The sequence below is a fragment of the Ctenopharyngodon idella genome, chromosome 1 (genome assembly GCF_019924925.1).
Source record: "Ctenopharyngodon idella isolate HZGC_01 chromosome 1, HZGC01, whole genome shotgun sequence".
Classification (NCBI taxonomy): domain Eukaryota; kingdom Metazoa; phylum Chordata; class Actinopteri; order Cypriniformes; family Xenocyprididae; genus Ctenopharyngodon; species Ctenopharyngodon idella.
Genome location: NC_067220.1, coordinates 19,870,385 through 19,897,768, shown reverse-complemented (window position 1 = coordinate 19,897,768; position 27,384 = coordinate 19,870,385). Strand labels below are relative to the sequence as shown.

Sequence of the window (27,384 nt, the reverse complement as noted above, 5' to 3'; positions counted from 1 at the left end):
ATCAAGGTCCAGATGGTTGTGGTTTCAGCTGATTTTACCTAGTAGACTGGGGTTTGCAAATCTCCAAGACTCATTGTATGTCGAATACTGTGGATGAGAGTATGGACTGCCAGAGAAATCACCTCCTGAAATTTAAGAAAAGACAAAAGAAATGTTAGATATGCATGTAAAATTGTTCAAACTCTTCAGTCTGCAGGTGGATTTTACATCCTATACTGCACATGTAGTGTGTAGGAGCCTAAAAGGTCCAATTGGCTAGGTGGAAGTGTCGATTTGTGACAGTTTTTCTCCTCCATTGCTTCAGTGTAGTTTTCCCTTTATCTCCTTCTCTCCCTCTTTTCCCGTCTCCCTCGTTCTCCCTTTCCCTGGGGAACACTTTCCCTTTGCTGGCTGTCACAAAATCAGAGGCCCCAGCTCTCTCTCGCTCTCTCTCTTTCCCTCCATCTCTCGCTCTGTCGGTTCTGCCTGGCTGGTTTTGTGCCCCCCTCCCCTGTGTGTCAGCCCCCCTGCTGAAAGAGAGGAAGCAACAGAACGAAAGAGAAGGAGAGGCGATACACTCTGAGAGAAAGTGGAGAAAGAGGATCCAGGAGATATAGGGAGAGAAGAAAAGGCACTACTAATCAATTTTTCACAAAAATGGCAGTGAAACATATAAATCTATCATATCTGAGAGCTGTAAAGAAGTATTTGAGGCAGTCGCGCTCAAGTTTTTATTTTATTTTCTTTTTTTCTTTTTTAGCTAGGGAGTTCAACCAATAATTATAATCTTTCTTTGTATACTTTCAGATTATTTTATTTTAATTAATTCAATGTACTCAAAAGACCTGATGAAACTGGGTTTTAAGCAAGCTAACAAGAGCATATCAGGAATACAGAAATGTCACACTATGAGATATAAAGTTGTAATTACAAGAAACAAAGTTGCAATTTACAATCTTAAAAATAAAGGTATGCATCTATGGTTCCATAAAAAACCTTTAACATCCATGAAACCTTTTCAATGCTCAAAATGTTCTTTATACTGGAAAAAACATGGTTCTTTAGGTTATAAAATGTTCTTCACATTAAGAAAAACATTTATGAGTGTATAAAGTCACAATTACAAGAAATGAAGTTCCATTTTAAGGAGAGTAAATAATGACAAAATTTTCCATTTTGTTTCAAAAATTTCAATTGAGAGTTTTCATAATTTCTATTTATTACAACTAACCACAACTGAAGTGAACATGAATTTAATTTTTTTTTTAATTTAAAGCAACAACACAAAATTTATTGTTTCTATAGAGGAACATAGCTAGTTAGTTAGCAAGTAAAAGCTAATCTCTTCTCATTTAAGAGACTAAGATTGTTTCTACAGAGAATGAAGGGAAATAAATGAGGGGTTTGTAAGATTTGTTTTTATAAAGAAATTAATACTTTTATTCAGCATTGACACATTAACCTGATAAAAGTCACAGTAACGACATGTATAATGTTACAGAATATTTAAATTTCAAATAAATTCTGTTCTTTCAAACTTTTTATTCATAAGCATATTAAAAATATAAAAATATTTTGTGGAAACAGCTATTTACATCATTGATAATAACAAATGTTTCTTGCACCAAAACAGCTTATTAGAATGATTTGTGTATACATGAATATAAAAAAGTTCACGCATACAGTATATTATATAAAAGAACAGGTATACAGGAACATGAAATGATTTATGAGAATATTGATGTCAAAATAATTAAAAATGTGACTTCATAAAGCCAGGGGAAAAAAGACACAATAGTAGGAGGTAAATAAAATGAGATAATCTAAAGTGCATGTCTAGAGCTTTGTTCCTACTCTTAACCTTCAGCATGCTCTTAGATGGGATCGTTGGCATGGTTACCTCTCCTCTGTCAACTCTGCGCCACAGCGACTAAACCGTGTCAGGTTGTTTAGGGAAGATGCTCGTGAAAGCGTGGGGGATGACTTATGGATGGAGAAGAAAAGAGGGATGGGGTCTCCCCAGCGAGAGAGATGGGTTGCAAGGTCATAAATGCTTGTCAGAAGTGGGGGAAACATGGGGGATTCAGTCGGAGGGAAATACGAGACAAGGTTACGGATCTTGCTCTGAAGAGAGGGGACCCGACAAGACCCTACGAGTCACTGTGGCGACGGGGGAGAGCATCGACAGAGACACCCGTGTGACAGACTGGAGACACGACAAGAGACATGTTGTTGTTGTTTTGGCTTGGGTTTGTTTTGTTGTGTTCAGGGAGTTGATACAAGGGTTGGTGAACAATCCTTCATCACAGAGCTTTTGTTTTTTTATACCACTCTATTTGTCTTGCTGCACAAGAGAGTTTCCGCTATATCCACTTGTTACCTTGCACTTGATATTGAAGCTAAGCAAGCACACATTTGTTTCCTACACTTTGATGAGACATTGAGAAAAAGATTAATTACTGAGCAGCTTTATCTGAACTGAAATCCATCCAAGTTTTTTTATTCCATCGTAGTTATAATTTAGCTATAGTTGGTAAGCCACATTTGGCAAGAGAACAGTAGTTGATTAAAGTATTTTTCATTCTTTCATATTTTACACTCTAAGAAAAGTCTGTAAAAATAGGGCCCGGTGTACTGCTGTCAGGGTTATGTTCAAGGTTCTTGTGTTTTCATTCATGTGCCTGTGTTTCTTGTGTTTCCTTTCAGTTTAGTCTTGTTAATTCCTTTGTTAGTTTAATTGTTGCTAATTACTGTAGTTACACCTGTGTCACATTTAGCGCCCTTGTGTATATATATGCTCCCTGTTTTGTTCAGTTCTTTGTCATTCATCATCTTAGTATATGTGTGAAGGTTAAATCATTACTCTTTAGACTCTCCAATGTGTTCTGTTAGTTTAATAAAGACTGTTTATGTCAGTATACCTGAGTCATTTGTGTTGGATTGCCACACAGCTGTGACAGAATGACCAGCCCTCAAAATGAGTATTATAACACGGATTGCCCATTGCAAGACAGCGATTTTTGGAGGAGTTTGCAGAGAAGATCCTGGATTTGTACCATGAGACACACTGGGAAGATGAGACTCTGAAGTTTCTCTTTTGGAGCGGGATGGAAGAAATGTAGGTGTGTGGATCCACCTTCATTGTGGGAGTCATTGATAAAGACACTATAAACTCAGACTCCCCAGAGCATGTACCATCACCAGCAGCCATCTCCCTGCCCACTCTAGATTGGAAGCCTCATCTTCATAGCCTGGAGAGCCTTGGAACTCAGGGAAGATCTTCCAACACGGACCCAGTGACAACGCCTGAGCTCCCCACGAATCCGGAGCCTGAGCCAGTGGTTGCCATGGTCTACAAGCTTGAGGCACCTACAGCCATGGAGCCAGAGTCAGCCATCCTGTTCATCCCGAAGCCAGAGTCATATGCCATGTCCATCCCGAGGCCGGAGCCCATCGTCAGATCCACCCCAGAATCTGTGGTTTTGGGACAATCCACACCTGAGCCCGTGGAGGAGTACTGGCTCATTGATTTTGATACAGAGCCAGCTCCCACCCTTATTCCCACCCCTGAACTTGCCATCCCTCAGTCTGCTTCAAATAAACTGTTTGATGACCCGGTTCATTCTCACCTGCTCTGCTGGTACCTCGCAGACCCTTTAGCTCCACCCGCGCCACTGACACCCTCCAGCTCTCTGGCTCAGGCCTCTTTAACACTAGCATGACTCTGTGAGGTGGATCCCCAGGCTGCTCCTCAGGCCTTAGGCCCACATCTCCACCTCAGACTATTAGCCATTCGGATCCACCCTGGCTTTGTACTCCCTCACCATGGACTTGCAGGCTTTTGGCTGCACCTCGACCCTCCACTCCTTCAGCTCCATTGGGCTCCTCCTTCCCTCCGGCTCCGCCTTGGACCTCACTCCCTCCGGCGTCACCCCATTCTGCCAGGCCCTCATCTTCACCTCACTCCCACAAGCTGCCAGATCTGCCTTGGACTTCCTGGCAGGCGATGTCGCCCCGGGCCATCAACCCATCAGTTTTGCTGGGTTTTCTGCTACATCCAGCTCCGCCACCGGTCCCAGGCTCTACTCAAAAGGTCCATCAGGGCTCCACCTTGGCTCCTCCCTCTGTCAGCTCTACCCTGGAGTTCCACTAAGCAAGCTCCTCCAGTTCCCTGCCCCATCCCTTCCTCCATCCACGTTTGGACTTATCTTTACGGCGCAGGGACGAGGGAGTAATGCCAGGGTTATGTTCTAGGTTCTTGTGTTTCCTTTCAGTTTAGTCTTGTTAATTCCCTTGTTAGTTTCCTTGGTTGCTAATTAATTACATCTGTGTCTCATTTAGTTCACTTGTATATGCTGTTTTGTGCAGTTCTTTGTTGGTCATCATCTTAGTATATGTGTGAAGTGTAAGCCGTTATTCTCCTGAGATTCTCCGGTATGTTCTGTCAGTTTAATAAAGACTGTTTATGTTAATATACCCAAGTCATTTGTGTTGGATTGGCACACAGCTGTGACAACTGTATTAATATGAGGGAATTTTACTGCTATTTTTTTCACAGGTGTTGAATTACACATTGTTTTAGGGTAAAGGCAATGTTTGTAAACTTAACAGATAATGTGCTTGCAGTATTGAAATTCTAGCTAATATGATAAGCCAATATTATTTATATTATTTTATTTTATTTATTCTATTATTTTTACAAATCACTTGATAACTAACCACATATTTCTAGACACTAGCTGTGTCATTTCGAAGGCTGTTCCCTGTGGAGGTTGCATCTGTCGGCCGCGTACGTCATCGAGGATGCCTCAGTTTAGGGAAGTAGCCATTAAAACATTGACTGTTATCCTAGTGAGCCGTAAATTTCTTTAATTTCTATCATACTTTAGTATGTAATGGTTATTTTTCTGAAATAATGCAGCCTTAATGATGCATGCGGCCAAAAATTGTGACCTCCAGAGAGCGCAGCCTTCAACATAAGACACGGCAACTAAAATACTGCAGAATGTCAAGCAATTTCAACTACAATTCTACTTTTTTTATTTTTTTATTTTAAGTCTTTAGTACTATGCAGCAATGACTCTAAATAATATATAACATAAACCTAAAAATATGATTCAAAACTATTAAATGTGATCCAATGACACAAAAATCAGCTAGCGATTAACCGTTAAAAAGTTTATTTTAATAAGAAATAGATATTTTTCAGTTAATTTCAAATTATGTGTGATGAGGAAATAAAATGTTCAAGTTAGTATTATTTAAAGCCACTTGCATCTATGTGAACAGTATTCAAAGCTATTTGTGTTTGTGAATATGAATATCCTATAGTGAGAAATTCTGTGTGTATTTCTGTGATTCTGAAGTGGCCTGTGGATTAAAAAAAAATAGCTAAAAGAAAGGAGGCTGAGGGAGTCTGCAGGAGAATGAATGAATTAGTCAAGGGTCAGTGATGATTCTCATTAAAAACAAATTACTGATGTTGAGAAGGGACAGCTGTGTGACTGGGGTCTAATAGTCCAGCCACTCCTGCTGAAGACTCAAAGCCAGTCCACCCGCCCCACACTCTGCCAACCACCCAACAACCCCCCACCCTTCTCCATCCCATAACCCCCTGGGAGTGCTGTCAACCTGGCAGATGGGGGGAGACAGGAAGTGGCAAAGACAAGACCCCCTCCCACTGGGACCTCAACTGAAATAAAGCAGAGGTGAAAAGGGGGTATTGGGAAAGTGACTACAGCAGGAAGAGCAAGAGAGGGTGAGAGAGAAAGAATGAGGGTGGCACATGTACGAAAATTAGCCTATCTATTAGTTTTGTCATCAATCCCTTCTTCAGCAATATGCCTAAAGAACTCAACCCACTATGATGGGAAAAACTACTCCGTCTGTGTACACTACTGATCAAAAGTTTGGAATAATTAAGATTTTTAATATTGATACACTACCATTCAAAAATTTGTGTAAGTAAGATTTGAAGAAAAAAAAAGAATATTATGACAATATTTTGACAAAAGATTTCTATTTTATATAGGCTAAATGCTGTTCTTTTTTTTTCTATTCATCAAAAAATCCTAAAAAAAATAAATAAATCATGATTTCCACAAAAAATAATTTTCATCACGATTTTTTTTTTTTACACAAAATGTTATTATTCCAAACTTTCGAACAACAGTGTATGTGAAGTTTGTGTAGATGCAGTTAAAAATTGGTTGAGACTCACCAGGTACCATCCCTGTGAGGGAGGGTGTGGAGTAACTACCCTGCCCAGTTGGAGGAACATGGGGAGGATAACCAGGGAGCGTGGTGCTGGCCAGGTCACGACCTGTAAAGATAGAAAAAGAGCATTTCTAGCTTGATTAGCATCAACTCCATAGGGAAGAGTTTATTGATCTAACTTCTCAGTGAGTCATTCCAATCACCACAACCGTTTATAAAGCAATTTCACCTATAATTGTTCAGTTAACTAGGCTTTAACCCTTTTATCCGCTTGTTAGTTGTGACGCAAAGGAATACTTTTTTTCGGGTTCAAGTCTCTACTCATTTTCAAGTGAGAATACTGTATAATAACAGACGTTTATGAGCACTATTCATTTATAGCACATCTTTAAGCTCAGCTTTAAAAAAAAAAAAAAAAAAAGTGTATGGGTTCAATATTTTACTGTTTGTTGTTTGTTTTTGAGAGCGTTTGGAAAACGGAAACGATGACATGTTATGTCAGATTCTACATCCTACAATGTCAATGTTTCCTGAGTTTGTATGGAAATTCAACATATAAAATACATTTAAAAAAAATTATAAATACATAAAACATTGAAAAACAACAAAGGTCGGTCTTCACAGACCAAGGTATTCTTGTTTTGATTCTAGTGTTACCACTCAGCACGGCTGTTAATCAGACTAACAGCATGAGTATGATTTTTTTTTTTTTTTTATGCAACAGTGCAATAAACAAGAAGTCAACACTGAAATACTTATAGACCCAATATTCAGAGTTACTTTGTGTATTTTTGTTACACAAATGAAAAAATTTCCAAATGAAGCCAAAACAAAATTGACAGTTGTTAGTCTCCGACACACAGTAATTGTGTTCCTAAATTAATCTGGATTTTTGAATGAATGTGTTAAATAAATGATTCAATGGCTCACTCATAAAGACAGTCACTTGTCACCACATATTGGCGTATTAATGTAACCTGAAGAACACTCAGGAACACTTGGACTGTACATCAGCTCTCTTGGAGCATTTTTTAAAATAATTGTGTATAAATTTATGACCATTTTTCTTATTAATAAAGTTTTAATTAAAGACTAGTGTAATTTAAAAGCTGATATACCTTGCAAATTGAATAAAGCATGGATCTATGCTGTAGCTTATTAAATCAGATAAGTGACATCTTATGAGCTTGGTAAACTAGCGACATCCTGTTTAACCATCCCGATTAATACAGCCATCTTACTTTATGTCAGATCACAAATCTGCCTTTGCCCCAGTAATAGGGTCTCTGGTATAATTATGCACTGATATATGACAGGGTCTGGTTATCTCTACTGTTAGTCTAAAAAATACATGTCCCTTGTCTCCCTCAGGCCTGACTCACTAAAAAAACTGGCACATTTAGAGGAACTAAAGAGAAAATCAGGTCAGTGAAATTTAAAGTAAAAAAAAATGAAGCTCTTTAGGCACAGGTAACTGACTCGCATGTGGCAACAGTCAGTACCCTATAGATTGTTGATTAGAGTTCATTAAAAACAAATCTCTCATTAATATTTTTAATAATCTATCCTTGTTTAACTTGTCCATTTCACAATGATCACTGGGCAGTTTCTAAATTTAATTCTCTCTCACTTTATCTCTCCTCTCTCTCTCTGTTGTATGGATGTATAACTGTATTAGGCTACATGACATGGCTGTCAGAGTGAATCATCTCACAGTCTGCACATGGTGCTGATCTGTAGACTGCAGCCCATTCATCATAATAAACACCATCACCCTCAGTTCATCCATCCCCTTCAACACAGCCACCATTTAAGCCTCTGTAGGGCCTGTGAGGCGGAGAGAGGCGAACAGAGTCAGAGGAGGGAAACCGAATACTTTATCAGAGATTAAAACGCATGATAGAGAAGATGAGAGAAGAAATAAGAGAGATTGAGGCGAGGTAGAGAATAACTCAGGGATGGAGGAAGAGGAGCATTAGGATGGGAAGAGGTGAAAAGTGTGGACAGGGAAATTTACCCATCAGTTGGTGTACCTTGAGTACCATGTGACCTTTGCTGTGTGAGGAACACAATTTCAAACTCTGAATTTATATCGATAATCTTTGATTATCTCTTTGAACTGAGTTAGCTGCTGCTGGAGAAGTGCACAATCCAAGTTGTCATAAACATGAGATGTGCTTTATATTAAGCATTTCAAACTAAATAATAAACCTACATGTCTTGCCCTACTTTCAGATGCATGTGTTGTTTAATGAGTTTGAGACGCGTTTTCCTCAACGCGCAACTTACATCTTACAGTTGTATACTTAACTGTAAATGTTACAAATTCATGCTACAAGTATTTCCATTTTGCATAAAAGAATTATCTTGGCACCAAGGGAGTCTACTGTATGTTTAACTATGCAGAATTAAATGAACGAGTGCGGGGTACGCATCAAATAGACGGAGCGGATTAGAATGGGAGCACAATAATTCTAACTTTATCCTAAAATATTTTGAACATTGAATCTAAAAGTTTAAGCACTTCAAATCCCTTCCCCAATTACAACAGCACTATAAACCGCAATGCAACTGGCAGCAACATTGATAGACTTTTTTTTATTAAAAGACAAACATAGTTTGTTCAGTAAACCAAAAAAAAAAAAAACCATATTGGTTTTTCTCCTGCTGTACTGAAAACATACCGAACCATGACTTCAAACCATCATATTTGTGCACCATTACACCCCTATTGCTTATTCAAAAACGGGAATGTCGTCACAAGCACTGGGTTAAATTGTCACAAAGGAACTCGCCATTAAACAGCCAAATCTTTTCAGCAATATGTGAACAATGACCAATAAGGCAGCAAAAATGTAAAAAGTTACATACAAAAATATTGGTTAACATATAAGGTAATTTCTAACATTTAAAACTTATATGTGACCACTTGCACCAGTCAAAATGTACCTTGCCCAGACCATATGCAGTTACAGACATAGTCTCACACTCTCTCTCTCTCTCTCTGTTCTGCTGGATGCCATGTTAGGGAGTTGTCCATGTTAGGTGACAGGAAGACATTAGTGAAGACTGGATACTAATCCACTCTGGGTCAGTGGACAGGGCAACAGCGAGGGACAGAGAGAGGTGGACTCTTCAGAGGAAGAACAGACAAGGCCTAGTCCTCTGAGAGACATTGTCAGAAAAGAGAAGGATGAAAGAGCATAGACAGAAAAAGATTTTCTTGTCCAAAAGAGAAAATCATTGAAAAAAAATCTGCCATATGTCTTGTCTGGTGGGTAGTTCACATGCTTTGACACATTGTGCAGTGACGCTTATGTAGTCAATGCAACTTTGAGTCTGGCTAATGTCACTTCTCGATTCTATTCTCTTTTCTATAAATTAAACAACAGATTAAAAATGGCAAAAATAAAAAAGCATCTTTATTTTTCACTGAGCATCTTTATCTCTTTATGTCTGTTGATTTTTTTCATCATAATTGCTGTATTTATGTATAAATGGCTTTGCATGAATGTATCATTTGTAAAAAATTGATAGTCATCATAAATGTAAAGTATAAAATGTTCATTTGTGATCTGCCAATAGGGGGCGGCATTATGCAAACATGAGGAACTCACTCCAGTCTTTTTACATGGTCCATTATGAGACAAGCTCTGCTTATAATCCATTCTGGCTTTCTCTCTTTCCACACACACACTCATACACACACTGTGTAGATGTACAGGTTTCGCTCTACCTTGTCAGATGGTGCACAAATCCCAATTCCATGATTCCCTCGTTAGGGCTCCTGTCCAAGCAGCTCTTAATTAGCGCTCCCTTACTCCCAAATGGAGTGAGCGAGTAAGGGAGAGGAGGAGACGTGTATATAGTAATTACAGGTCTCCATCCGCTCCCTCTGTCCCTTAGGATATAGAGTCTGAATCTGAATTACTGAGCACTGTTTAACAGGTCTGATAACGCTCTCATCTCACCCCTGAGCTGCCCACAGCAAGCTGATCTACGATCAGGTGGTTCTACTTCAGGTTTAACACAGCTATCTTATAATAACAGGAAAGCCTTGCGGATCTCTGATCAACACTTCAGTTGTTAGTAGACTGGAAGGAATGTAGTACATATCTGGCTTTTTTATATTCCAGAGGTTGATTTTTATTTTACTTTTCTTTTTTCTATACAAAAGGTCAACATTAACACTGCTTTAGAGACGTCTTACCATACCTTCGACATTTTTTACTACTTTTCAAGTTCCTTTTATATATAAATTTTATTGTTGTACCCTTATCCTAGACTTCTAAACTTAAACTATAGAAATCTAATTATGCAAATTGTGTAAAAATATTATTTATTTGTGAAACAAGAAAAAGGTGTTGGCCAAAATGCAAAAAAAAAAACAAAAAAAAAAAACACCATAGTGGGAATTTTCGTTGCAAAATTCTTCCATGATGCATGTGTGTTTACTGTTGGATATTGTTGGACAAATCAAATAAATAAAATAAACTAGCCTCATTAGTTTAATTAATTGTTTAGTATAAAACATGTTTTGACTAATTTCAGTTGTAGGTTTATCACTGAAAATGGAACACTATGTCTGTATGGCAACAGCTTTCTTATCTGTACGCGACGGCTTTTTGCTTCGGGGAGTTGAGCGAAACTGACAGAACAGCAGTTTCTTTCAGTTTTTCACCGCCTAAAACAATGTTCGTGGTCATCCAGTTTGAAATGTTGACTACAAACAAACTATTCTGTCATGGCAGTGTTCTCTCCGTATTTACTATTCTTTGCAGCCTTTAGCAACTGCCTACAGTGTGCTGGACCCTTCACTGGAAACTGAGAGTAACTCACTCCCGCTAAATATTTACTTTTGAATTCTTGCACCTGGGAACAATCCAAGTCAACACCATTATGACTAAAAGTTTGCTAAGAAGTATTTCCTACTAAAGCAAGGCGGTATTTGACTCTAGTAAGCGTGGGAGATTTTACAAACTGAATTAACATTATTGAGATGTTGTTTAAACATTTTACTTTTAAAAAGTATGGTGACATGAAAAAGTCTTAAAAAGTATACTGGTAACTTTTCACAATGATTTAGCATTAAACATTGTTTCAACATTGAAACAACAACTAACAACAACAATTCAACCACATTTCAGCATTGAAGGTTGGTCATGTGCCGATTGGGATGGGTTGCTTTGATAAGCAAATATCTGGGAAGAAGAAAGAAGTGAAAACTTCATGTTTTTTCTACATAGGTAAATTGCTTACCGGACACTAGTGGATACGATTGAGGTCCCGCAACAGTAGAACCCAACTCTGCTCCTGTCTGATTGGCCAAGCTGTTCTTCATTTCCTCCAATCCACCAGCCAGAGATGCCATAGCCGAGTAATCAGACGTCTATGGAAACAGATTTCATTAAATGGCTATAATAGAAGAAAATCAACTTCATGAAAATACTTTGTATGTTAACTCTCATCTTTGTGTTTGTTGTGTGTGTGTGTGTGTATGTTTGTGTGTGTGTGTGTTCTGCTCGCTGTCTGCTTGTGTGTCCAAAATGTGACTCACAATTTGTGAATGGCACACAGGTACGTAGTCAACATTAATGAGTAGTGGTGGCATAGATTCAAGTGATGTATGTGGCCAACCTCAGACTGACCCTGCTTGTGTGCTTTCATGACCAATTACTTAAAATGATCTCTGTCCCACCCCACACCCACAGTGATTCATCTCCATTGGCAGTAATGGGGTTTGTCACTCAGGTGTGGATGTGGTTTGATGGCAGAGTTTGGGAAGTGGATGTCGCTTCTGTTTTAGTGCAGGAGGAGGTTATTAATAACCCTGATTAGGTGTGAATTAAACTCAAACAAAATCCTGATGATACACCTGCCCCTGCTGTTACCGTACAGTTTCATCATTACAAGCTATTTCCATCCATTTTAACATTCCTGTAAATAAATATTAAGTAAGTTTGTGCTCTTATACTAGGGTTTGGAAATAATCTTTCTCAGAACTGTTTCCATTTTTGGGGAAAACCAAACAAAATAATGGAACCACATAATCTGAATTCAAGATTGTGGCTTTTAGTCCATGTCTGTCCATCTATATTTGTAATCCTAAAAGTTACACATTTAAAATTTGCAGTCTTTCTCTTCAGGATAAATCGATTTAATGTCGTTCACTCAAAGAGATTCTTCACTAAACAGCAATTTATTGCTTTCATCATGTGTGACTCACAAAAAAGCAATTTATAAATGTTTTTTTTTTTTTCAGTATATAGTTTGATTATTTGGGGAGGGGGTTTCCTTTAAATGACCTAAATGAATTGTTAATGGAACCATAATTCTCTACTAAAATTGCAACCGAAAACCACAGCTTCCTATCTAATACACAGGGTACACAGGATGTTTGTTTGTGTTTGTGTGTGAATGTATGTGTGTATCCCAGTGACCCCTTAAACACCTCAGTGCTCATCACCACGGCGAGGGCAGTAGACTGTGACCTTACCAATCACAGCTCACGCCATCCACTTCCTCTCTGTCTCTCTCTCTCTCTCTCTCTCTCTCTTTACATCCCTGACTCCTTTCCACTGTCTGTTTCTCTCTGTTTCAGTCATTCAGTCTGAGATAGGCATTTCCCCTCTATTTATGCGGCTCGCACCCGCCCCCTCATATGTGTATGTAGATGGGAAGGTTAGTGCTAGTAATTGGGGATTATGAAGTTTGGCCCTACCTCTGACAGCAGCCTAGTGAAGATGGATGATTCTCATTTTAGCCTGTAAATGTTGTCAATTCTGAAGCTACGCAACCCATCAGCGACCATGATGCACACACACACACACACATTTCACATATAGACGCGGCACACACACACCACAGCTGGGGCAAAGATTGGAGAGAGGCCAGACGTAGATAAAGCGAGAGAGAATAGGGATGGAAAAAAAGGGCTGTAAAGGAATGGGGTTTGTAAAATAAATTGAGATGAAAAGAAGAAAAAGAGAAAAACGGAAACCAAAAAAAAGAGAAAGACTTTTATTGATTTTGACTAAATAACAAGCACACCACCTATCTGAAACTTACTGGAATTCCATTTCAACTGTATTCCTTGTTCTCTCGATCTCTCTCTGGGGTCACAGTTTTCTCGGGGGTCGTTTTTGACACAGCCCCTCTGTAATGGCTCTCCTCTCCGCGCACATCAATAACAGATGAGGCCCCTAATCGCGCGACACCAAAATAATTTCACCCCAACCCGCAGCCGCATTTACATAATAGTATTTCCTCTCAGACGCTCTTTCTCTCTTCCATTCCCTCTATCTCCTTTCCTCTATTTTTCCCTCAGCTTGTAGGTATTGTCTCCTAGAAGAGCCTGTAAACTGCACTATGTATGTGTGGGACTGAGACGAGTGATGGGGGAGGTATTTAGCAGTGCATGCAGTATTAAATGAGCCTGACTGGCAGGGAGGCATTTATTGGTGAGCTCCTCTGGAGCAGAGAGTCGTGGCTCTCAGCATGTGTAACGCTCAAACTCACGATTTTAAATGCTTCATTTGAGACGTTGTTTCCATACTTTTTTGGCGAAATCATATATATAAGGGCATAGTTCCTTTAAATTAATTTACTCACCCTCATTCCTAACCTGTAAGTCATACAGGTTTGGAAAGACTTGAGTAAATGATGACAGAATGTTTATTTTTGGGTGAACTCTCTTGCCAGCACTGTTATATGAAATATGTTATAAAAGTTATAAACTGTTACTAAGTGTTGAAAGTGTGTTATTTTAAGTAACAATTTTGACATAAACACTTCATTTTTTGACATCACTTCTTTTTTTTATTACAGTAGAAAGAGTATGGGAAATGATAGGGAGAACAAGATCAGGACCGTGCAAGTAAGACTCAAACTCATGTCCTCCACATACACATTATGGCTCAGTAACTGCTATGCCATGGCTCCAACAACATTTTGGCCTGTAAGAGCTGTGGTGCAGTGGACTGAGCACCTGCTTGAGACATGTACAACACAGGTTCATTGGAAAAACATGCTTGTGGCTATATTTCTGCAAAATGATATCACAATACCCCCTAGGAGTAGTAGTTTAAAATTCAGAGCCTGATTTTTCAAAAAATCTACATTCAAACCAAAATAGCCGACTTCCTGTTGGTTGGAGTTAATGACTATAAATTATAAAGTTGTCCGGTTTGATGAGAACAATATATGTACTAACTTTGGTGACTGTAGGTAAAACTAACCCCCCTACTTTTGTCAAAAGGTGGCACTATAGAGCCCCTCCTCCACTTCCATTTCTAAGGCTTTGCCCATGTCTACTGGCCGACACCTCTGATCTATATGTCGAGTTTCATGCAATTTGAAACATGCTAAGAGCCTCAAAAACACCCAAAAAGAATATTAAAGTTTGACATGTTGTCATAGCAACAGTATTTAAGATAACAAGAATCCATTTACAGGCCTAGATCTGCCGTGTTTTGACATTTATACTAACAAAATTTGAAGCAAATCGGGTAAAAATAAGATGGTGATTTTAAAGCATTTTGAAAAGTGACACCCTTCCTGCTGTCAATTGGTGGTGCTATAACTTTGACTCACAATAATCACATTCATGTAACCAACCTCCTACAATGAACACACAGCTGAAGTTTCATCAAAATCAATCAATGTATGCATAAGTTATATCACACTTCCTGTTTCCCTTTTCTCACCATAAATTTGTTTAAACGCCAGGGCCAAACTGTTTGAGATATCAAAAATCTGCTCGCAATTTAGCATCCTCAATGTCTTGACTACATACTGACTGAGTTTGGTCGAGATCGGATGAATTCCCTAGGAGGAGTATGCATTTTCCAAACATCCCTAAATAGCCGACTTCCTGTTGGACAGGTTTCAGGACACTCTCAAAGTGAAATGTCCTATGAGTGGTGCTAAAAGCATGTTCAGTTTTATCAGAAACAGATGAACATGAACAACATTTTGTTAGTTGTTGTTAGTTTTGTTATTTGTTGTACATTTCCCAGCAATTAGGAAATGAAATGTCCAGTGAGTGGTGCTAAAATATTAGTGGTCTATTGCATTTGAAAATAACATACCACCAACATTAAACCCTACTCTATGTAACATAAAAACACATTTTCTGAAGCAACCATGTCATTTTAGCTTTGTGTTTCACAGGACTCGTACCTGAGCGCTCCATGTCACAAGTGCAATGTTGTACCGGGTGAGCTACCAAGTAAGTTTACTACATCTGAAAAAGCTATACATATGGAGCTGATTATGTGAGGCAAATGTCCAAATTTATTAGTTTACAAATTATACACTATGGTGATAATGTTTTGAGGTCATAACATAGTAATGTCCTAGGAACCATGCAAAAATAAGTTTTTATTAATTGATAATCTGCCCCTTGTAATCATAATTCTGCAAAAAGGAATAAAAGTTGTTGGTGTTTTACTGCCACTGTGTTGATTTCAGATGGAAACTGCAGTGAATAGTATTTATAGATAAGTTTTGTGAGTTTTGCAAAAATAGAGGCACATAAGCCAATATTAGGTATGTATGAAGTGTTGGTTTGAGTCTGACCTTGGTCATGTCCTATTTCTCATATCTTATCCTTACTCTTGTACTTTTGCTATACTTTCCTGTAACATAAAAGCAAAAGCCCCCAAAACGAAAATGCTTTGGCCTGAGTCAAACACAACCGCATGCATTTTTGCTCTGATTTCTTAATATTTAGTCTTTACCTCTAAGGTTTTTTTTTTTTTTTTTTTTTTTAAATCACATTCTCTTTATGAATGAATATTTTCCAGTGCCTTTATCTCTCTCTGTCTCTTGGTCTAGCTTAGTAATTAGTTCAGTGTAAGGGTTGTTGGGCTGTTGATGTATCTCTGGCATAATGTAAGGAGAAGGAAAGAGGAAATTCAAATGAAATGACTCTCATGAGCGTGCGCTGTTTTATATGCTCCCCCCTTGAAGCGCAGGACACTAATTAATAGATCTGCCAGTGCTTAATGGTCCTTCTAGCACCACAAACTGAGAGATGGAGAGAGCAAATGAGAGGAGAAGTGAAAAAAAAATGTAAAAGAGACAGAGAAGGGGGGGGGGGGGGAAGAAATTTCATCACTATCTAATAGATATAGCTTGACGGTATAAATTTAAACCAACGATTGGGTTTGTCCATGTTTGACCCAAACATGGGTTGAAACATTCCAGCATGTTTTAACCCTCACGCTATATCTAATAGATAGTGATGAAATTTCTTTTTTCATCTTTACATTTTTATAAGTAGAAAATTTCTAACAGCACATGAAAGCAGCATGAGACCTTAGACCTTAAAGTAATGTGACCATGTTGTAGTTCATTAATAGACTAAATTTAGCTTTAGCTAGCGATTGTATTTAGGCTTCAAAATTTATAAAAGCTGTGTTCATTTGTGAACAAAATGTCTAAGAGGAATTTTTGTTGGTCACAAAGTTATTTTCTGCAATAATACAAAAGCCAGGGGGAAAATCCTATTTGTTTTTTGGTGAAGGAAATAGAGCGATGCTATCTTCCAGGTTGGCCTAAAAAATATGTCATCCCTGCAGAATGGATGGATAGATGGATGAAGGGATATTGCTGCTTCTAAATGGCTGAAAGCAGGGGTTAATGGATTTCCGACATCAGAAAGTTGCAGATGTCTGGAATAAGACTTTTCCAAGTTTTGTCCTAGGTTTTTCCTTGAAGATTTGAAGTTTAAATTCTGAAAGTTGAGGTACATTTTCATAGTTCATCAAACTCTTATTTTAAAAGAGCAGGGAAAATTCAAATATCATGATTTGACTTAAAATGAGGTGCTGAATAAAGAGATTATTTTAGAATAAAAGGGATTGATTGTATATGTTGTCATCATCTATTTTCAGGTTCTTTGAATGTTGAAGGTTTTGTTAGAACACTGTAAAAAGTGAAACTGTGCTATCGTTACATTAAGGCACCTGATTTCACCCTGATTTTACACTTAATGTAATCAGGTTGATTTGGTCATATAAATAAAAATTCATTCATTTTGATGTTACTACATGGAGCTTGTTACTACTTTTATGTTACCTAAGAAAAACATATGAATGATGTAATCACACCATTGTTTTTATATATAATTAAGCCTTTATGTAACCTAATCAAATCAGCAGCTATAGGGAAAAGGACTAAATCAAGTTCCAAGTTCATTTCCTGCCCCTGGTTGACACAAACACACTCAGCAGAGTCAAGCTCTCCATCATTTCTCTCTCCTACAGCAACATTCACAGGTTAGACTGTCAGTGGAGGGAAAACAACCTGTCAGTCAATCACCCAAGACCACTTAGCATATACCTCTCTCGCACACTCTAATTTCCAAAAAAAGAGACAGCTCAAAATTCCCAGTTCTCAGTTTTTCTGATCATTTGTGCCACAACAAACCTGACTCACACACACCCAGGGGATGTGGATTGACCCTAGGGTTAATGCCCTGCTCAGCAGCCTTTGACCCTGCCAGCCTCAGTGCTCAGTGGCGAAATGGACAGAGGAATTATGGGGTCTTTCAGACAAGTCTATAGAACTCTGACACTGGCCTTGTGTGTGTGCCTGAATGAATGTGGGGGTGATAGCATTTGACTTTTGAGTGACATCTTTGACTGACTATTCTTGTGGACAGTTTTTATGGAACATGTGATCATTTGTATGTGCATGCAGTTGTACTTTTGCATCTTATCTGCTATGTGTTAGCATTTCTCAAAATGTTGGCATTTACACAATCCCAGCACTGACCAGAATGGAGGCAACAGGCCCATTTTGATCCAAAGGGATTCCCCTCTCCAAAAATGGTAAAAAGTGTTTGTCTAAAATGCTGTGGCAGAAATATTCCATTCACAATTTGGCCAGTCCAGTCGAGTCACGCCTTTCGCAGATCATTTGCTTTAAACTGAAAATATTGTCGCCATGTACCCTCCCTCACATCACTCTAAACTTGAGTGACTGTTTTCTGTTTTAAAAAGGGGGTGTGACATGAACAGCAGTTAAGAGAAATAAAGTGTCTGATAACCCTAAAAGCTCTAAAAGCTATAATATAAACAAAATAAAAACTGAAAATTTATGAAACCTTTCCTAATCACTCTCAGAAAAAAATTGTACCTTTAGGGGTACAACAGCTTGTCATTGGGGCAGTACCCTTAATAGGACATCTTTGTACCTTATTTACCCCTAAAATGTTCATAGTAGTACCTTAAGGTATGTATTGCTACTCTAAGTTACTAATATGCACCTTTTGGAGGTAAAAAAAAAAAAAAAGGTACAAAGATGTCCTTTTAAGGGTACTGACACAGTGACAAGATGTTGTACAATTTTTACACATTTTTTGTGTAAATCATACAGTATAAGATGTTTTTTGATAATAATAATTGCTGAATGCATCTGATGCGGACATATAAACATTATGCCATGTGTGTGAGTAACTTTTGTAAACTAATGAACAAGTGTTTGCTACTTAACCCTAAACCTCTACGCAGTTCTGGGACTTAACCTCAGCCAAAAACTCTATAGAGGACACATCAGCACCAGAGGGGTCAAGGCCCCAGCATTAGCTTAGAGAGGTGAAAGGTCAGCATTAGGTTTAGTGTGGGGGTGCATAGGTCAACAGCAGGGTTGGGACAGGGTCAAGCAATACTAGCAGCCAGGCAAGGGCAAGCGTGAGTTTTTCAGAGGAGGTGCACACAACCACCATGGCAGGATACACGCCCCTACCCCCCAGCCCTTACCTGGGCGGGCTTGTAGCTGATGCTGTCAGGGACGGGGTAAATGTCGGGATAGGGCTGTCGATCAAAGACATGGTCCAATACCTCGAGCTGCTGCGGTGTAAAGAGCTCTCCTCGCATCTGCTTCCGCAGGAAGTCCCGCCCTGAATGGGCGTGGCCGTTCGCCAAAGGAGAATCCTGTAGAGCTGGAGAGAGATTCACACATATTTCATGAAATAGTTATAATATACATTATAGTAACATATACATTATAGTAAGTAACATTTACAAAAGTACGACATTTAAGAATAATATTAAGCACAAGCCCAGGTGTTGGATGTACTGAATAATAACAATAAACAAACTAGAAGCTTCTATACATGAATTCATCATTATTTTGTTTATTGTTAATTCATAATGTTAAAATATGGGTGCTTCTTTAACTTCAGGCACTTTTATGTGCCAGGGTTTGATTTTTATTTAAACCAAGAGATTTCAACTTTTCTTTAAAGGATCCTTTTATCATTTCTTTTTGCTATCATTTTTATTTTGCTCAAATAGCTTTTATGTTTAGATTATATTGTTGGAGTCTTGTCCCCAGCCCAGACTTACAATAATATAATAAAAATGAAAATTCATCATAAAAAATATTATAAAAATTTTAGAACTATGATAATCTAAACAAAAGTTGAATAATTTCTGAAAATATTTTTAAAAAATTACAGTTGTCCCTTAGTTTTGACGTCATTTCCACCACACCGAACAATTCTGCTCTTAATAAAGTTTTTTTTTTTTTTTTTTTTTCAAGGAAACAACAGTGTCAATAAAAAACATGCTTGAGATATGAGACATGATGTGTGAAGAAAACCAAGAATAATGAAGGTAAGCACATACATTGAAAAGAATATTTTTATTGGCATCGTATCCAATCAAAATGTCATTTTGTCAAATTATGCAAAAAGTGTGAAAATATTATTTAATTTTGTGTAAATAATTAAAACAATGTTTTATTTTGTGTTTCACAGGAGAAAGAATGTCACATAGGTTTGGAACGCCATACAGGGTGAGTAAATGACAGAGTTCTTTTTTGGGTGAACTATCCCTTTAACTGTTGAGTTAAATAATATTACCAAACCTTCTTACAAGTCAACCACTTGAATCTCATTTGTTATAACAATAGTGGGGATCTGAAGCTCTGTAGCTGCATCCTAAATTGTATACTCTGTATGTAGTACATACTACATGTACCTAAATTAACTTACTTTTTGACCATTAAAAAAGTAGCCAGTAGCACTTTATTTTACAGTAGTGTTCCTCATGTGTACTTATTATAGCAATTACAATAACTGGGTTATAACTAGGTACTAACCATGAACCAACCCTTAAACCTAACCTTAACCAATGTAGTTACCCTATATTACCAGTACTTTCTTGGGTAAGTACACTGTAAGTACACGTACTGTAAAAATAAAGTGTAACCAAGTAGCCTACTACATTCACCATGTTAGCGTTGTCATGTGACCTACGGTGTCAGTCGCTTTGCCATTCACAACTTCTCTCCCATGGCCTCATGGGATAATAAAGTGTCCATTGGATGAGCACAACAGAATATCACCACAATAAGTCATTCAGGTACTTTCACCTAGTGTTTTATGAATACTGCAAATTTGGACATGCTACTCATTTCACTTCAGTTTTTTGCCTGCTATATAGCCTGACTCGTTCCTAATTACATGCTGGGATATAAATAATAATAGCGATTTATTTCTATTTGTCATTATGATGATAAAGTTGGGTACTTTAACTTTTATAGAAACCATCACACAGAGACTCAAGCACACATACAGTCACACAAACACAGATTCCTGGACTTGCGTCCTCCTCTCTGAGCGAGTGTTAAGGCAGCGCGTGAGTCAGTTATTACTGGGCTGTTGAGTTTCTGAAGAGACAATTATAAGAGCTGAGAAAGCTACAGCCCTCAAATGATTACAGGGAGAGAAAAAGAGGGAGAGAGAGAGGGATGAAAAAAGAAGAATAGAAACGAAAATCCCTGATATAGAGCCAATTCATTTCTTGAAAATGCCTCTGAGAGGTTATTCTAGGGAGTTAGAGTCAGAGGCCAGAGCAATCCCCATAAGACGAGAAAGAGAGAGAGAGAGAGAAAGAGATGGAGGGATAGAAGGATAAAATTACAGGCAGACAAAGCAGCTATCCTAACATTCCTTTTTCCTCCTTCATTTGAACACAGAAATCGATCCATTTGAATGTGAATTCAGATCCAGTTTACTGCCATCTGCGGTTATTTAAAAGAAAGATCTCCTAGTCACTGACTCGCTGATGGCGTGAAGGTCCCATGTGTCTCTAATACACCTCAATGCCAGGACTTACTTAAATGCTCTCTCTCTACACACACACAGAACACACAGAGAGTGTATGATCTCCAGTGTTTTGACCCTCTTAATCCCAGCGGTCAGTGTGTCTGATAGAATTCAATTGATCAATCATGTCTGTGAGATGGCACCATTTCAGCAGGTTTATTGCTTTCCACTCTTCTCAAAGACTGTCCACTGACTGCGCACACACACACACACACACAAAAGATGTCTGAAAGTGTGCATCAGTGCACATATCTTGGTTTAAAGAAAAAAGGCTGTTTGTAAACCGCAGCTCTCTGGAGTGTTTGTGTGCTTACATTTGTGCACATAGTTGTTTATTTATGCATCAGTAGGAAACAAAACATCTGAGATCACTAGTGAAAATGCATTTATTTAGCTTTCTAATTTCATACAACATTGCTTTATTACAAATTATATTATCAGATAAATGTTGAATTTACATGAAATTCATAATTTCTTTGTAATTGGGTTATCCCCTTTTCCTTCAGTGAAAGGATAACAGGATAACAGTTAAACCTGATGATCATGTTATCCAACATGATTTGAGAATAATCCAAAGAGCATCTTGTGCTTTAGCGGAAGGAAATCTGACCTTTTGTACAGAGAAGTTTTGTGGGTCGACAGCACAAATTATCTTATTTGTTTAATGACCTAGAAATAGTGCAGGTAAATATTATATTATATTATATTTTTATTATAAATATTTTTTTCAAGACTAAGTCTTAGATTTCAACCCCACTGAAACATAAAAATGCAGCCATATTAGCGAAATTTCACCAGAATTTCGCAAGCAAAAAATGTCAATAGTGTCACTATGTAAGGCACAGCTCACACAGAAGTCACTTTCAAACCAAGCAGCTTTCTGTTGGTCAACATGGCCGACTTGAACTCATTACAAAATCTGCATGGGGAAATCTTTTGACCTCATTCGAAATCCCCAAACACATGGATTCCTATTGAAATCACTGGATTTCACCTGCAAAAATTTGCTAAACAAAAGTAAATGTGACTGCACCTTAAAGGCCCACTGAAGTGCCTTGGAACTCAAAGCTGTATTCACTTGTTGACGTAATTTCCAATGAAACAGGAAGACAGGGTGGGATATATCTAGAAGCTCCTCCCCTTTTTAAAAAAAAAATAGCCAATAGCGTTTCGCCTAGATCACAGCTCCATATTGCTTTAAAATATAGCATTATTTGTAAAATTAGTATGTCCAAACATTTTGTGGTCTGTGCCGACTCGCGTGTATGATCCGCTCTGTGCTTTCGTGTCTCTGGACCGGAGCAGACTGTGCTTGTGCTGTGGGGTTCACGTGACACTAACGCGAAAACGGACTTTATTTGTGTCAATGGAAAGCATATTTACACTGTCTGAATCGTTCCCTATCCTCTGTATAGTGCACTATGTGCCATTCACCATGTAGAAACTAGTAAATGTGTGAATAAATGACCGATTTCAGCCACAGCTTCAGCGTCTGTTTATAGTGTAGGAGGGGGTGGGACTTCAGATTCTAAAGAGCATTTGATTGGACAGAAGCTTAAGTCCACGGTGATGTCATTAAAATCCGTGATCCATTTTAGCGGAAGTGAGAGACCATAAATTTTGAATGATTATATCTCCTAAATGTTTTGGAGCACACCAGCTTATTAATAACCTTAAGGCTAACACATTCATACTAAAGGCTAAAAAAACTTAAATTTTGATTTCAGGGGGACTTTAAGAACGTACATGCTTATTGTTTCCTCTTAATCTAGAGCTTCCAGCCTCCACAGACATCCATATCTTTCTAGAATCACTTAAAACATAACTAATGAGTGTCAAAACAATGTTATGGACTTTTTTTAGTTGTTATTATTACATAGATGCGTGTTTATCTGTGACTGTTCGCGTGTATGTTATGTGTGTAACTCCTTCACAGTGTCAGCCACCATGTGTGAAATGCAATTTCGGACACATCTTGAAGCCCACTCAGCCATATCACAGCAAAAGAGAGACAGAAAGAAGAGAGGTCGCCAATAAAGCTATTTTTCACCAAATTTAAACAAACACACAATACTAGCATCACGGTTAACCAGCCTTCCTCACGTTAAGTTTCAAACCCTACAAACCCACACACACACAAACAGAATTATTGGTCTGAGGTATTCAGATGTTGGCCGGTGTTTCTCTGGCCTTTTGTCTTTCAGCCTCTGAACCTGCTATAGGGAACCACTCTCTGTAACCAGACACAATACAGCCCAGCTGCATTCAGGGTTAACCCCACTATTCACACACACACACACACACACACACACACACACACACACACACACACACACAGAAGGAGAACGGAGGAGAGGCATCTTCCTTGCTTTAAATCAGAGACAATAGCAACAATGAGATCACCGTTGTGCCCCCTCTGTCTCTTTCTGTTTTCCTCTCTCTTCTCTCAGGGGTGAGGTTGAAGGTTTTTTGGGGAAGAGAAAACTGCTCGGTGGATTCCTTGTGCACTTGATGCACTTAGTGTGTGTGTGTGTGTGTGTGTGTGTGTGTGTGTGTGTGTGTGTGTGCGAGTGTGCCAACCTTGACAGATCAAAGTATAAGTCTCTGAAAGGGGGATACCAACCTTTAACAAATCCCAGTGTTATCATCTATCCCCTATCCTCCCTCTCTCTCACTCGCTCACCCTTTCTTTCACAATCCCCCCACCTTATTAAAAATTTCCCCTATCTTCCATTCAGAATATTCCACAGAATGAATGAGATAAAAGTGACTGAAATGAAACTGGACAAGTGAACATATTAAACGGCAGAGGAAATCATGTCTGTCCTGATGATGTCCACTGCCGATGCAAACATCCAGGTCTGGTTTGGTAAATTTAACAGAATAACAACTATACATTTGTATAATTTTTCTGTTTTACATTTTTTTTAATCACTTTTTGAAGTTTTTACATTAAAGGAAGGTTTCTTTATTGTTTCAGGGGGCAAAGAGAACATTGTCCGACCCCTCTGCCCCGTACCACAGGCCTCCTGTCTTTCTTTATTCTATTTCTCCTTTCCTCCACTCCTCCCCTTGTCCATTCCTCGTCCGTTCAGAGAGAATGGGCAGACACAATGCTTCTGTTCTAGAGGCCCCACGAGTCAAGTTCTCTCTTTCAGATCACTTCCCTTGGGTCAAAGGGCATCAGTAGGCTTTCCCCAAACACATATACACAACACACACACACACACACTCACACACACACTAAGCCATCCAAACCCTCTGTTATTTCCTTTCCTGCTTATGTGCAGCTGGAAATCATAGTGTCTTGCTTCACTAAACATGCATTTTGTCTCCTTCTCCCTTTTGAAAGCATTACCACTCAGCATAGAAATTCCTAGTATTACATAGACACAATTTGTCGAAGTATATGAAAAACATCTTTATTTAATTTCTCGCTTTTGCTTTCTTAGGACTGGGAAATTTCTCAATTCAATGCTGATTCACTCTAAGTTAGACTGAAATTCATTTTGGTATATTTCGCAAACATGAAAGAAATTCTCTCTCTGCTAATACTGTATATTATACAGGGCAGTGTTTCAGACTAATTGAGTAACTCGTCTTTTATTCATTAAAATTATTCATTAAAACAACCGGCTAACAAAAGTCAATTATTTTCGGAACTGAGCCACACTGATTGCGCTGCGTTTTTGATTCACTAAAAAGAACCGGCTCATAAGACTCATTTGCTTTAGGAATCATCTACACTGGTTGTGCTGAGTGTTTTTGATTCACTAAAAAGAACAGGCTTATAAGATGCATTTGCTTCAGGATCGATTTACACTGGTCACGCTGTATGTTTTTGATTCACTAAAAAGAACCAGCTTATAAGAATCATTTGATGCAGGAATTTGTCTACACTGGTCACGCTGTTTTTGATTCATTAAAAAGAACCGGTTCATGAAGCTCATTCACTTCAGGATCCGTTTACACTGGGTGTGTTGTATGTTTTTGATTCACTAAAAAGAACCGGCTTATAAGAGTCATCTGATGAAGGAATTTGTCTACACTGGTCACGCTGTTTTTGATTCATTAAAAATAACCAGCTCATAAGACTCATTCGCTTCAGGATCCATTTACGTAAACTGGTTGCACTGTATGTTTTTGATTCATTAAAAATAACCGGCTCATAAGACTCATTCCCTTCAGGATTCATTTACACTGGTTGCGCTATATGTTTTTGATTCATTAAAAAGAACCGGCTAATAAGACTCATTCCCTTCAGGATTCATTTACACTGGTTGCGCTATATGTTTTTGATTCATTAAAAAGAACCGGCTCATAAGACTCATTCCCTTCAGGATTCATTTACACTGGTTGCACCATATGTTTTTGATTCATTAAAAAGAACCGGCTCATAAGACTCATTCCCTTCAGGAATCATTTACACTGGTTGCGCTATATGTTTTTGATTCACTAAAAAGAACCAGCTTATAAGAGTCATTTGATGCATGAATTTGTCTACGTTGGTCACGCTGTTTTTGACTCATTAAAAAGAACCGATTCATGAAGCTCATTCACTTCAGGATCCGTTTACACTGGTTGCGCTGTATGTTTTTGACTCATTAAAAAGAACCGACTTTTTAAGAGTCATTTGATGGAGGAATTTGTCTACACTGGTCAAGCTGTTTTTGATTTATTAAAAATAACCGGCTCATAAGACTCATTTGCTTCAGGATCCATTTGCACTGGTTGCACTGTATGTTTTTGATTCATTAAAAAGAACCAGCTCATAAGACTCATTCGCTTCAGGATCCATTTGCACTGGTTAGACTATATATTTTTGATTCACTAAAAAGAACCGGCTCATAAGATTAATTGTGGAGGGCACTAGTTGCGTTTGTTTTTGCATGCAGCTTGCATCTCAATTGAGATTTAATCTGTTTTCGGGATACATGTTTTGTCATTGCATCACATTCAATACAGACAGAAAACTTAAATCTTCTCAGTTAAAATATGATTTCTTTTGCTGTGATTCTGCGGAGGTGCGCCACTGCTGAAGCGGCTCAGAAAACACTATTGGTGCATTACGAAATTATTGATTTTAAAAATGAACAACATAGCTACTATGCCATTAAAGGGATAGTCCACCCAAAAATGAAAATTCTGTCATCATTTACTCAACCTCATATTGTTCTAAACTAAACCGAATTGGTTCCCATTGACTTCCACTATATGGTCAAACAGTACAATGGAAGTCAATGGGAACAGAAACTGTACAGTTATCAACATTCTTCAAAATATTTCTTTTTTGGTGTATTATCCCTTTAAGTGAGTTAGTTCAGCATAACAGGGACATCTGCAGGAAGGACAGCACTAGTCATAGGTTAGAATGTACTTAAGAAACAATAGAGTAAAAGATTGATCTTTTGATTTTAAGAATATAAACTAATTAGTTGACATGAAGAGCTAGATTATTTGTTACTGTTCACTTTTTCATACTCTTCACACTGTTCTCTTTACCAACTTTCATCTTGGCACAGCTGTAAATTTCACATTCAGAATACACTAAAACTACAAAACATACATACATGTCTCAAATCTCAAAACTTACATACATACATGTCTCAAATCAACTCATTCTTATTCTTCACTTTGTCACTCAATGACCTAAAAACACTAACAACAGGTAACATTACACAATGATTTATTCTGTAAAAAATATTTACAAACAAGAATGACAGCTCTCTACTGTTTAGAATTCACTGCAGTATATTTTACATGATCAATGTTTGCATTTGTGATGGAAATTTTGTATCTAATTTTATTTATATGCTTTTGAAACCTAAATGTCCCCACACCTTGGACCAAAGTCATGTCTGAACATAACAAAAGGGAAATGAAACTTAGGGGCAAGGCTAGACAACTATCTAAATATAATAGCCTCATGACATATTGAGTAGTCAACAAACTAATAAACCCATGATTTGGGCAGATCTAAATTTGCTTTTACCTAGTAACAGAAGGGTTTGAACCAATCATATTGTAGAATGCTTTGCCATGCTTCTATCCTATATTCTATGTGATTG

General features: G+C 38.0%; 1 protein-coding gene across 10 annotated transcripts in view; it reads right to left on the bottom strand.

Moving 5' to 3' along the window:
• The window catches only part of pax5 (paired box 5), a 56,835-nt gene that overhangs the window by 8,464 nt on the left and 20,987 nt on the right, over nt 1-27,384 (bottom strand). For 3 of the 10 annotated variants that reach the window (XM_051888722.1, XM_051888673.1, XM_051888682.1), the window contains 4 exons: nt 18,963-19,144; nt 11,455-11,584; nt 6,200-6,301; nt 39-125 (listed from right to left, as the gene is read on the bottom strand). In XM_051888722.1, coding sequence (XP_051744682.1) covers nt 39-125; nt 6,200-6,301; nt 11,455-11,584; nt 18,963-19,144 — 501 coding nt within the window. The other 7 variants (XM_051888654.1, XM_051888664.1, XM_051888707.1 and 4 more) reach the window with 6 other exon arrangements.